The 12,951-nt window shown below is 43.1% G+C and overlaps 1 protein-coding gene across 10 annotated transcripts in view; it reads right to left on the bottom strand.

Moving 5' to 3' along the window:
* LOC102089571 (sodium/calcium exchanger 1) overlaps nt 1-10,320 on the bottom strand; it is a 155,816-nt gene extending 145,496 nt beyond the window's left edge. For 9 of the 10 annotated variants that reach the window (XM_065058897.1, XM_065058896.1, XM_065058889.1 and 6 more), the window contains exon 1: nt 10,225-10,289. In XM_065058897.1, the coding sequence (XP_064914969.1) occupies nt 10,225-10,277 (53 nt within the window). In that variant the 5' untranslated portion in view covers nt 10,278-10,289. The other variant, XM_065058894.1, reaches the window with a different exon arrangement.
* Between the last annotated feature and the right edge of the window lie 2,631 nt (nt 10,321-12,951).

A 12,951-nucleotide genomic window follows, 5' to 3' on the forward strand; every position in this document is an offset into this window, starting at 1 on the left:
CCAGGCTTTAGACAAATATTTGTGTAGGAAAACAGTCAGAGCACTGGAAGTTAGGCCACACTGGGAGAACTCATCTAGGTGGCAATGCTATCCAAGCTCATGTAACCTGGGACCAGATTTGAACCTGATTCCAGGCTGGCAGCCAATTTCCTGGGCAGATGAGCCATTTAGCCAGTGGCACACTGGGAAAGAGACCTTGTTGCTGCTCCAAAGCCCATGATATATCCCACTTGGGTGTTGTCCTGCCAAGGACCCAGGCTCACAGTCATTTAACTTACTTAGCAACTTCTTCTGTTAGTTTTTCATGTTCAGCCGTCGGAACCTTGAAGCTTACCCAAATGCTCTCAGGAGCTGGTGGCACAGGGATGTTGGAAACCTTCATCCTGTCATGGCAGTCCCTGTCCCACTGTGAACTGTAAGTTGAGGTACCCAGACAAATGGCCTGCCCTGAGCAAACTGCAACACTAATGAGACAACAACACAAGGGCACTCTCCATAGCAAGGACAAAATTATGTCATTGGTTAACCCTGACTTAGGGCTATATAATATACAACATGAGGTAAGGGTATGAGAAGCTACCAGAACCTGCAGACCATAAAAAGAGTAGTAACATATATGCAGCTGACTTTCCCTGACCAGTAGTTGCACTAACTAGACAGCAGCATGAAAAATGGTAGAAAAGAGAAACATTGCACATAATAAATGCAGAGTACTCGCTTAATTGTTGACTGAGGCAGAAATTACCAAGACAACCATATCATGAGTACCAAATAAGTGTATAATGTCAGGAAACCTGGGGACAGAGAAGGAAAACTAAATACAGGTGGATGGCTTCTCTGGGAGGAGAGAGTCTTGGTAAAGAAGCAGAACCTGGGAAGAACAAAAGGTCAAAACCAGAATATAAGGTAAAGTAATTAACTCAGGACAGATTGCGGACTGTTGGTCAGCACTGTGCTTAATTTTGACAGTTTGAAGCAGGACGATCAACCTGCTGTTTCCACCTTTCTTGTGTCCAGCTTGCCTTCATGATCAGGAGGGACTGATGTGCTTTGGGATTAATGAGCACTGTCTCCCTGTGACTGGCAAGGAAACCCCTGAACAGTAATTCCTGAGCACCCTTTCCTTTCCTTTCCTTTCCTTTCCTTTCCTTTCCTTTCCTTTCCTTTCCTTTCCTTTCCTTTCCTTTCCTTTCCTTTCCTTTCCTTTCCTTTCCTTTCCTTTCCTTTCCTTTCCTTTCCTTTCCTTTCCTTTCCTTTCCTTTCCTTTCCTTTCCTTTCCTTTCCTTTCCTTTCCTTTCCTTTCCTTTCCTTTCCTTTCCTTTCCTTTCCTTTCCTTTCCTTTCCTTCCCTTCCCTTCCTTCCCTTCCCTTCCCTTCCCTTCCCTTCCCTTCCCTTCCCTTCCCTTCCCTCCTCCCTTCCCTTCCCTTCCCTTCCCTTCCTTCCCTTCCCTTTCCCTTCCCTTCCCTTCCCTTCCCTTCCCTTCCCCCTTCCCTTCCCTTCCCTTCCCTTCCCTTCCCTTCCCTTCCCTTCCCTTCCCTTCCCGCCTGACTCTGTCTTCCAAGTCCCTGTTTCTCCTGCTTTCCTCTTTAGAGCATCTGAAGTGTAGACATTGGAACTGTAGGAGTTCAGTAGCTGAGGACTTACAGTGGTAATCACGCAAAAAATGAGCCACATGTGCACATGGCTGTACCTGAAGTCAATCAGACCACACACATCTGCTATGTTCAGCACATATCTAGCTCTTCAAAGAGCTAGCGCCTCCCTGTAGATGGTTTTTGGGGGAAAGAGCTAGCTGAAGTGCAGTCTCTGCACAAGTCACAGCCACAAAAGATGGGACACATGTCAATTAAAATCCACTCCAAAGACAAGAAATGAAGTTACAACTCAGGACAAAGTCAGGGAGTTTGTGCCAGCAAAACATCAGTTTTACCAAGGTTAGAGTCTTCAAACTTGTCTTATTCTATAGTTTTCTGTAGGCTGCATACATTAAGGCACATTTCAAGATAATAAAACTGTCTGTTTCAAAGAGAAGAATGTTAAAATCGGGTACATTTTTAACAACTGGGACAGAAAATATCTAGAAAACATGAGTTGTGGCACAACTTGTACTGCTTACAAACTTGTCCTGTTTTGTAGCATTCCTCTAGGACTGTGCATCAAAGCATGCTTGAAATAGTCTGCCAGGTTATTTTTAAGGTAAGAACACTGAAATTAAAGGACATGGGCCAAAAGTTTTCTAATGCATTATTATGGAGGTATATCTTTAGGCATTTTAATACTTTAAGGCACTTTCCAGGCACACATGAAGCAAGTTGCACACCTAGACAGGTTTACCCCATTTTCTAAAAATGCGAGGACTGTCACTGAATTGTAGATTTTCAGGTGGGTCTTTGGTTATTTATAACAGAAATTCTCAAGTGTCTAGAAAAAAAATCAACTGTTTTTTCTAAAATACCCATGATTTGTCCTTAGTCTTACCTGATGATTGGTAACTGAACAAACAAATCATTGCCTACTAAGCAGATTTTCACTGTCAGGCAGTACAACATTTTCTTTGATAAGAAAATGTGCATACTCTCTACACATTGTTCTCCTCCACAGGATCACAGAGATCCTCATACACACTCACAGCACAGAATATTCAAGGTTAAATCTTTTGTCGAGATTAAGTTGGAGACATATCACACTTCAGGGAAAGGATGGGGTTATCAGCAAGTCTCTAAACTGCTCTAGGTATCAGTTACTCTTGTTCTCAGAAATTAACATCAGATCGAGTCAACTCGATTTGCCAAAAGGCAAATCTCTGTTACTGAGAAATATGCTTCTTGGAGCATCATTTTCTATAACCAGTGGCAAATTTATTTCAAAACAAGAGAAACTTTTAAATGCATTTGCCTTCCAAGCTGTGCTGTGGACTAGGCCCAGTACAGAACATGACAGGAATACAAGTTCAGGACATCATACCAGGGTCCACTCTGGTGTTGGAGCTCATTGTGTTAGATCTTTGAGTAACGTAGCCAAAGAGTGTGATGAGGATACCTTTCACAGCTGTGTATCTCTCTTTTTGCAGTATTCTCCATGAATTAACACTACTAAGAAGATTTGGAAAACCTGCTAGCATGTTTTCACAAATACTTGTCTCCTCATCAACTTGGAAAAACACACACGGGAGACAAATGCTAGAAGTTAAACCTATATTAGCTCCTTTGTCAGGATACACCTCCTGCCCTGTGTGAGAACATTGGTATAACACGTGCTTTACATCTGAAAGGTGTCATAGCAGGCAGCAAAGCAGCAGTAAACATCACTGTTCTGGACAATCAATAAAAATGGAGGCCTACTTATCCATGTAAAGACAGAGTAATCCAGAACATTTGTCTTGCTTCTGGACTGAGTATTTATGCTGGACAGAAGATGCTTTCAGAGCCTTGCTTCAAATAGCTATGCTCTGAGAAGCAGGCTAAATCCGGGAGGTCATCTTGAAATAATAGTTGGCAGGCCAAAGAGACTTAACATTTAACATGCTTTAAAGAACCATATGGAATAAGTTACATCAGAGAAACACAAACACTTGTCTCTCACATCCAGTGTTATTGTTAGCAACTTATTTGATTGTGTGTATTTCTCAGCAGTGACAATGACTCACTAAATAACAGGATAATACCACGGATCACTAGCATGTTGTGGTCTGTGGCCACAGGAAGGGTTTACTTTTACTGTGTACATCTTGGCAGTCTCAACATGCTAGCAGCAAATCCAAACGTTTATTGCTGCATCTAGGGTGGAAGAACAAGATCTCTGCTTGGAGCCTTTCTGTAAGACAAAAAGATAACATGGGATATTTCTAATGTCATGCTTGCCAAAGTGCAACAAAAGCAATGAGCTGAGAATTAGATACTGGGAAAGTAGACGTCACCTTGGGTTTGCTTCCTTGTTCCAGTATGCAAAGATGGCAATTGCTGATGCTGGGAATCAGCATGGCAGGGGGCTGTTTCAAAGATATGGGCTCCCTGTTCCCACACTGGAGCCTAAACATTGATGCATGGTTGCTACTTTTGGAAACAGGCATCAAAGTAAGCTGATATGGGTGAGTGAAGAAGTTGTAGGGCAAGAGGTAAGACTGGTCCACCACGCCCTAGGCCCCTGCAGAAAGTCTGAGAGCGGTCACAGCTGCCTCAGGTGGACAAGCATATCCCCTTGGCTGGGTTCTTCACGCTTCTGTCTGAGGCTTGGCATGCTGAAGCCCTGCCCAAATCACTGTGCGCCAGGCCCCTCCACCACCTCCACTAAGATCATGCCCTGTCCCTTGCTGCCTAATACTTGTTGAACATTAGAGCTAAAAGCATCCTGGTTAGATCTTCCTGTATCCTGGAAGACCTGTCTGCCTGGAGGAGCATTTTTAGGTAGATTGCATTAAAGGATCCCAGCCCATCTCCCAGCAGGTTAGGGGCTATACAGGTAGCCCAGGATGGCAGCATTTGTCTCCTTGCATGTTGCTGTCCAGACAGCCTTCAGGGACCCAGCTAGCAGAAAAAAAGGAAACAACCTTAGTCCAGCCATGCTGCAACATGTCTGATACACCTCGAAGTAGAGAAGAAAGCAAAAAGGGACCATTTCATGTGCTGAAGTTTCCAAGAAGGACTCATGGAAGCCTTGTTGGGGAATAGACAGGCATCAATGATTTTGCAGGCCACATTCCTGCAATTTCCATGTTTTGTCATTTTTCCATTTTCACATTTTCCTCTAGTTTCCCGCTTTTGCTTATATAAGAGGGAAAGAAAACCCTATTTGATGTTCCAATGAAAGGAAGGGCAATTCTCTGGAAAAGCAACAAAGGCTGTGTGATGCTGTCACGCAGGATTAGTCTGCAATCTCTAGGGCATGGTGCAGTCTGTGGGACAACCTGGGAAACATCCCAGCAACAAAAGTTTTGGTGAAACTCATCCTGGATAAGATGAGGAGCTTGAAAGCACTGGGAGACTGAGAGTAGGAAAAAGGCTTTACAATATAGTGTATTCTCATGGGGAGCAAAACAACTCAATCACTGAATCTCCCAGCCTGCTAAGGCTGAATCTATACCTGAACAACACTCCTTGGCAGAAGTTCTCAAGCCATTGTCCGCTTTGGGCATTTACAGGCAATTAATTAATTAATTAAGCTAAGCAGACCCAAAATAGTCTGGGGCATATGTCCTCCCACTGTACCTTTACCCAAATCCTAGCATTTTCCAGAATTCCAGTTCTCTGAGTATCTTCCTTCTACCTTTGCCCAACTTTCTTCATAAGTAAAGTGATGCAGAGTTTTCCAGAGTGAAATGCATCCTCTCCCCTCCTCTCCTCTCCTCTCCTCTCCTCTCCTCTCCTCTCCTCTCCTCTCCTCTCCTCTCCTCTCCTCTCCTCTCCTCTCCCTCTCCTCTCCTCTCCTCTCCTCTCCTCTCCTCTCCTCTCCTCTCCTCTCCTCTCCTCTCCTCTCCTCTCCTCTCCTCTCCTCTCCTCTCCTCTCCTCTCCTCTCCTCTCCTCTCCTCTCCTCTCCTCTCCTCTCCTCTCCTCTCCTCTCCTCTCCTCTCCTCTCCTCTCCTCTCCTCTCCTCTCCTCTCCTCTCCTCTCCTCTCCTCTCCTCTCCTCTCCTCTCCTCTCCTCTCCTCTCCTCTCCTCTCCTCTCCTCCCCTCCCCTCCCCTCCCCTCCCCTCCCCTCCCCTCCCCTCCCCTCCCCTCCCCTCCCCTCCCCTCCCCTCCCCTCCCCTCCCCTCCCCTCCCCTCCCCTCCCCTCCCCTCCCCTCCCCTTTCTTGTCTCTCACATCTATGGAAAGGGTTCAGCTAGAGAGATCACAAACCAAAACCTGCATTTTATGTTAGCCACGTCAGAGTTCAGCATTCCAAGGATTTAAGAAAGATCCTAAAAAAAAACATCCCAAACTCAGGAGGAAGTTCAGTGTTAAATATAAAAGAAATCCAAATATGTTGAAGTATGGAAATAAAAACAACTTCAGCTTTGCCCTGCAGTGACCCCATGCAATAAGAATACGTTTATGATTAGATCACATTGGTGGTTGGAGCCCTAGATAAGAATAAACTGAGTAAACTCAGTACAGATTTACTGTATTGTTGCTGTTTTTCCTCAAAGTGTCACCAGAATAAACATGAGTTTACTAAGGGATTGACTCCAAAATGAATGTCAACTCATAAATGGCCCAATTTACCTGTAAATTGGCAGAAAACACCACCATTGCTTAAATCTGTCATGTTGCTGTCTCTTCCCACAGCAGCACATGGAAGACCAGAGTATGAGAGGGGGCAAGAATGAAACCTCTTTTTGTTTATAGGATTAAATGTGAGGTAATGTCAAGGTTCTCCCCGACATATGTGACCTACATGTCCTTCAGACATGCTCTGAATTCAGATTATTTTTTCCTGCATTTGTAAAGAGGCTTTCTCCATTTGCTGGATGTCTTTTCTGCAAACCCCAGCACTGGGATTCCTCCCATGTGAGCACAATGCATCAATACCATGGTTTGGTTTGCTAGTGAGATGCTGAGTACATGCTTAATATCATCCAGAGCTATTTTGTAAGACCTAGACTCCAGCATGGCATTCAAGGCAACTTGTATCATGGAATGGAAATTTAGAAGTAGTTAATGTCTGCAAGTGATCAAAAATGACAGCTGGATTTAGACCAACTGGGACCACTGAGGGTTATTTACTCATCTCTCGATGCTGTGCAGTCAATTATTCTACAAAAAACTTTTATAAAGAGGAAGTTTGTGAGGCTGGATGGCCCAGAGTTTAACACAGCAACACAAATTGGCAGCACAGTTTCTCTAAAACAAAGGCTATTTTCACCTCCAATTTGAAGTTCTGCTCTTATTCAAAAGGATTATGGCTACATATGCATAGAAGATACTGGACATATTTGTGCTGCTATTAATGAAATGGCAAGCAGCGAGAACCGTGGTATGTGCTGCAGTATTTACACGTGGTGCTTGCAGTCTGTAATCACAAACTTTTCCTAAAATGCCTTTCCTTCTACAAAACTGCTTGTCTTTGTGAATCCCCTGGTGAAACCCTCGCCGGACAGATCATTGTCCCTTATCCTGAAGAGATGAGAATAAGAAGATTATGTTTTGGGAGAAAGAAAGCCAGAGAAGACAGCTGTCCATTTTCAGACTTTTTTGGAGCATCATATTCTTCAGGTCTCAATTCCTTGAGCAAACCAGATGTGAACTGGCAATTGGGCCTACAGGTTTCTAGGCTGGGAACAGGCAGAGCCATCACATAAAGCCCATTTCCCTAGAACATAAGCAATAAAATATATGTGGCCAGAGAAGGGGATCAGCCTGTCAGTGTGTCCTCAGAATGTGTTCCAATCTTCTGACTTACTAGAGAAAAGACAGATACAGTGTCCAAACTCCGTCCTTCAGGAATCACCATAAAATATTGCAGTTGTCTGACAGAGGAGACTACAGATTGGACTTACTTCAAACTAGAGCCAGTTTGTGAAATCCTCACTGAGCAGCTTCATGGTGTAGCTCTCCTCTGTGTTATTTACTTTGAGGATGATCTCTTCTTCGGCACACAACCACAAATGCAGCTTTCCCTTCTCACAAGGAAGTCTGAATTGAGTGACCAGCTGTGGACATCTGGTGCAAAGACTTCTTCAGACCTGATGTCTGAAAATGAAGTGTGCTGTGTTGGTTTGTTTTTGTTTTTGAATGCCAGTAAGATTTAAGAATGCAAACCACCAGTACACTTATAGAAGTCCTGTATGCCTTTGGATCCCTGCATGAGACACACAACATACTCTTTTTCAAAGTGCCACCAGTGCGAGGGCAGCTTTACCCTTGTCTGCGGCTAGTGAGAGTAAGCCCAGAGCTCAGCTTTACCCTGTTACTCGACTCCTGGGTTTTGTGCTGCCCCGACTTAGCTCGGCAGCCTGGCTCTGTCTGATTATGAGAAAGAGCAGATCTCCCCCTCCCCCTCTCCTCACTGCTCTCTGGCAAAGAACCGTGCGTGGGAGGACCGCGTGGCGGATGCTCAGAGACTGCTGCACTCATAATGACTAGTCACTTATAAAAGACATGTTAGTGATACTATCACTAATGCTTTATTTGACTATTTATATTAATGTCTAGGGTCTCTGAATGAGATCCCATCAGCTTTGCACAAAGGGACCAAATAAACACTAGCAATACCCATGGCTAATCAATAGTAAATATTCATAATAGCTAGTGCAATGATAAGAATAATAAACAACAGTGATAACACAGCCTGCCTGGAAATGTTCCTGATAGAGGGAGAGATGGAGGGGGAAACAAAGGAGGGGTCAGTCACAAGGTCCCTGCGCAGGTCTGCCCTGGGGCTGGGAAATGAGGGATGACTCCTGCCACCAGAACTTTGTCTGCTGGGCCACCTTGCTCCAGACCATGGGCCAAATGGGGAGATCAGATTAAATAAGTCTCAGCCTTTCCAGCTCTATCCTGCCATCCTCTTCATGACCTGCCCAGCGCAACTGCTGGGGAATACCTTGCTCAGGGACCTGGCACATCAGCCAGTCTGTCTCTGGGGAAAGGGAAGCATGTAGCCTCAAAGAGATGGAAATTAAAAAAAAAAAAAAGCTTTTATCTGTCAGCAGGCTCACAGAATCTACAAAACAGAACCATATCCAACAGAAAACAGAAGCAATCTGAGTAAGTATGAAATGCAGAAGTATTCTTTCATAGCGGTAACAGCAAAAAGTTTTATTTGTTAATGACTCAATAGCATTTAAAAAGCTATCTACTGGTCCCAATTACTTAAAGATTTTGTTCTAGCATTTCTATAGACAGGTGATATGTTAAAGTGATATGATTAAAGTTTGCCTAGCACAGACAAATTTCAACTGCAGTTAAATTCTGAATATTTTATTTACAGCACTTGAGAAGAAACCAGAAAAAGAGAAGATTTGTATTTGAGTGAGTATAAAAACGAGGAATGTGGGAATATCCATGGAAATGCTAGCTAAATAAGGGGAAATGAGGGACGTACGCATGAGCCCTCTTGACTGCAGACTCTACTACAGAGTTACAAGCAAATGCTTGCATTATGTTCTTCTTATGTAATGACAAGGGAAAGCATTTTCATTCATGGATGGAAATATTTATGACATATGTGGTCTAGTAATTTCCCTTCAGAATCCTTCTTCAATGTATCTCTGGAAATCTCCTACAATTTCAGTCATATTCCTGATATTATTTTCTATTCTTTCTGTATAATTTCACTTCACCTGCTCTAACATTTTTTCCAGTCTATTAACCACCTGAAAAATGAGAAAGCTTTACCTAAGCACTTTGCAATGGAAGTACGAATACCATATTATAACACCTGAAAGCACATGAACTGTTACCCAGATGCCACTCTGTAGCATTTAAAGAAAAACATTACATTTAACTGTACCACCATGAATCAACAAGATTTTAAACCAAGGCTAGAAAAAGGTTTTTTGTGTGTTATTTTAACAAACCACTTTCATGGAGAAAGGCTTTCTGCCAAGGGTATACTATACTTTTTGACAGTGCCCAGTTCACAGAGCTAACCTGTTTCAGTGCTAGGTTGAAGGAGAGCTACTACTGCAGTGCTTTGGAAATATTCACAATAGCACACAGCTGTTTTCACTGGGGTTGACTTTCACAACACTGTAATGGCAGTTAAAACAGTACCAAAAATCCTTGAGCAGGATGTAATCAACCTCAAATCTACAGAGAAAAATTGAGAAACTGCTTTCAAGCGCCAAGAAAAACAACAGACATTTACAACGGCCTCTTCCTGATGTCCAGTTAGCTCAACCGAAATGAGATGTTTCTCAAAACGAAAGTAGGACAGACCAGAGAAGAAAAAACCCTTGAATATTTTTAAGAATTTTTCTACACAGAAACCCGGAAAGACTCAGACGCTGGAAACCACCACTGATCCCTCCTGCCCCTGTAACATCAGTCAGCCTGTAAATCCAGTTCATGAGTGATAAAATGCTTGTATCCCAACATTTTTCTCTTGCCTCTTTCAGACACTTGGAAAGTTTCTGTCCCTCCAGCGGCAAAGCTGTTATATATCATCTTCATTACTCATAGAGCTTAATAGCTATCCAGCAACCGGAGTCACCCCATAGCCCCAGATTTATGGCTTTTCTCAGGATGTCAGGCTAATGGAATACCTAGGTGTTCCCAAGAAATGCCTCAATCGCTTTTCACTTACCCCAGCCGAGTCTCAGCAGTTGTGTGTAGAGCAGAATGGAAAAAAGACCTCATATGATAGTGTCTCTAAACTTACCAGAAAGAAAGAAGCTGGGGTGCTTGTCCTTTAAGTGTCTCTAAAGATGGTTTGCATAGCTGGATCTCAGCTTATCTATGCTTTTCTGCTTTTGCTTCCATACATGGATCTGTTCCCAACAGTAACTTCAAGCTGTCGAAAAGAAGCTATCTGGCAGCTTTCAGCTTCATCTGACACGTAAATGAGCAAAAATAAATAAATAATAATCTTTTCTGCTGGCTCCCTTTTTATTTGATTTGTACCTCAGAAAAACTTCCCACCACCACCCCCCCCTGCCTCCCCAGAGTAAGACTTTGCTGTTTTTTTTCAAAGTAATTCCTGGGTGGAGGCAAACAGAAATTATCAAGGCAGATTCTTCCTTTGCCTTTCCTTCAGGCTCACATAATTTTGTTCTCAGATTTTATTTATTTTTTTTTTCCCTTTGCTTTGCTTAGAGGTCAGGGTTTTGCATGATTACTACTTGGAAGCATGTCAAGGAAATATACATCATGTCTGTATCAAGGGAAGGTTAAGAGTCAAATTTTTGGAGAGAGAAAGATTATAGAAGAGCCACGTGACTTCTCCCAGATTAGCAGCAGTAGCAGGAGTAAGCATTCCTCTGATATTACAGTAGCCACCGTGGGACATGCCTGAAACACTGAAAAGTGGAAACTGCAGTTTGGAAACTCCTTGCAGATGTATTTGTGAATAAATCACTCCTCATTCTCCTTCCTATTTTCCATACTTCATAGGTTTCAGAAAGGGCTGATAAAAGACAAAAATATGCACAGGGAGCCTTGTGTCACAGGTCAGGAAAGTAGTCATATAATTAACTTTAACTCTGCCCTGTGTTATCTCTGCTGTGCAAATGGGAATGTTAAGGGCTCTGGTGAAAGGGCAAGACTAAGTATATGCCATAATTATCATGGCAACTGGGAGCAAAGAAGGTATTGGGGGCCTAATTGATTGCTTCAGACTGTGGTCCCTGGATAAAAGAAAACTGGTGAAAGACAATTCAGGCATTTAGATATCTGAGGCTGAATGTAGGTGTCTATATTCAGGTGATTTGCATTGAAAATGTCATCCTCAAACTTGGTGGTTTTGATTCATTGCAGGAGAAGGAAATTCCTTGTATATTCCCACACAAGAATGACCTTGACTGTTTGAGATTTTTCCTTAACATCTGTTGAACACTTGGCAGAATAGAAGGTTTTTTTAAGAGCTTACTAGCTCTACCTCTACAATTAATGATAAACTACCTTATTTTACTATTTTATTACAAATTGTCCAATTAGAGATACAGCTTCAAATGGCCTATTTGACTTCTGCTGTTTGGTGTCTCAGAAATTAGAGGTGGGGACAGGGAGCAGTGGGGAGGAATGTTTGTATAGATGGGGATCCTGGGAGGACTCCAGCATCCAGCATCCAGAACAAAGACAGCTGCCCTGCAAGCACAATCCTGTGTTCCAGAGAAAGCAGAAGGCCCATGAAAGCATGAAATAGACAGCCAAAGGAATCACTTCAAAAGATGAATAAGTATGAAGGGGACCCTCTGATTTCTGCCATGCAAGCCAAATGATTGATGCCTGTCATTTGGGGTGGTGGGAAGTAATGGGAAGAGAAAAATCTCTTCTGGAAATCTGTCCTGGGGTTTCGCCAGCCTTTCAAAAGCAGGAGCCAAGCTCATCCTAGGGTGATACTTGAACGGAAAAATATGTCTCTGTCGCCTCTCAGAAATGTTTGGTGACTCTGGATGTCTATGCTCTAGTATAAATCAGAACATGATTCATCAAAGCACTTAAATTCCTACTTAATTTAAATACTGAATAACACTTTTGACTTCCCTGGAGTTATTAATGTGATTTTAATTCAATGCTTTACTAGATTGTCCAGATATGGACATGAAGCTACCACAAGGAAGCATAAAAACCAAACAAGATTTGGCACTAATGTGAGTGTATCTGTGTTTCATGGGTCTCTTGACTTCCATGTATTGCTCCTAAAAACTCTAATGGCTAACCAAATGGGCTAAGAAAAGAAATACTGTTGTTTCAACCCATTGCGTGTGTCCTTCTTTCCTGAAGGAAATGTTGAAAACCACAGGTGTGCGTAACTGTAGGAAAACATAGTGGCTTTGAGAATAACATAATAATGCTACACTCAGAGATGTGGAAACCACAAGGCCAAGGGGTTAGGCTGTTTTCTGGCTTTGATCTGCCCTTCTGCACAGCAGCTGCCTGTCACCCTCTGGATGAATGACAGCACCCTCTTTGAACTCCACTTTCTACACAGACTGGCCAAAGAGCTTCTCATAATTTCCATCAAGAGCTTTTCCATTCGTCCCTGCTGGGAGAGGTGAAGTTTGTATCATGGCATGTGGGTGATAAGGTGAAAGAAATTTTCCTAAAGCAAAAGAAAATATAGGCAACGGTGTTGCCAAGCACCAAGTGGGCCACAGGGAGGTAGAAATAAAACACCATTACCCTTTATGTGTACTGACTTGTCTCCTGCTCCCCAAACAAGAAGGATGGAGGGAGAAAGTACATCTTTGGAGGTGAGACGTGGAGGACATCAGAAGCTCTGCTTGGCATGGCACCAGATGAATTTGCAGAAGTGTTGGTGAGTGCAGACCTGGGATCAGGACTGGTGCCTCTGCCAGACCAGGGTGGTGGG

The sequence above is a fragment of the Columba livia genome, chromosome 3, assembly GCF_036013475.1.
Source record: "Columba livia isolate bColLiv1 breed racing homer chromosome 3, bColLiv1.pat.W.v2, whole genome shotgun sequence".
NCBI lineage: Eukaryota > Metazoa > Chordata > Aves > Columbiformes > Columbidae > Columba > Columba livia.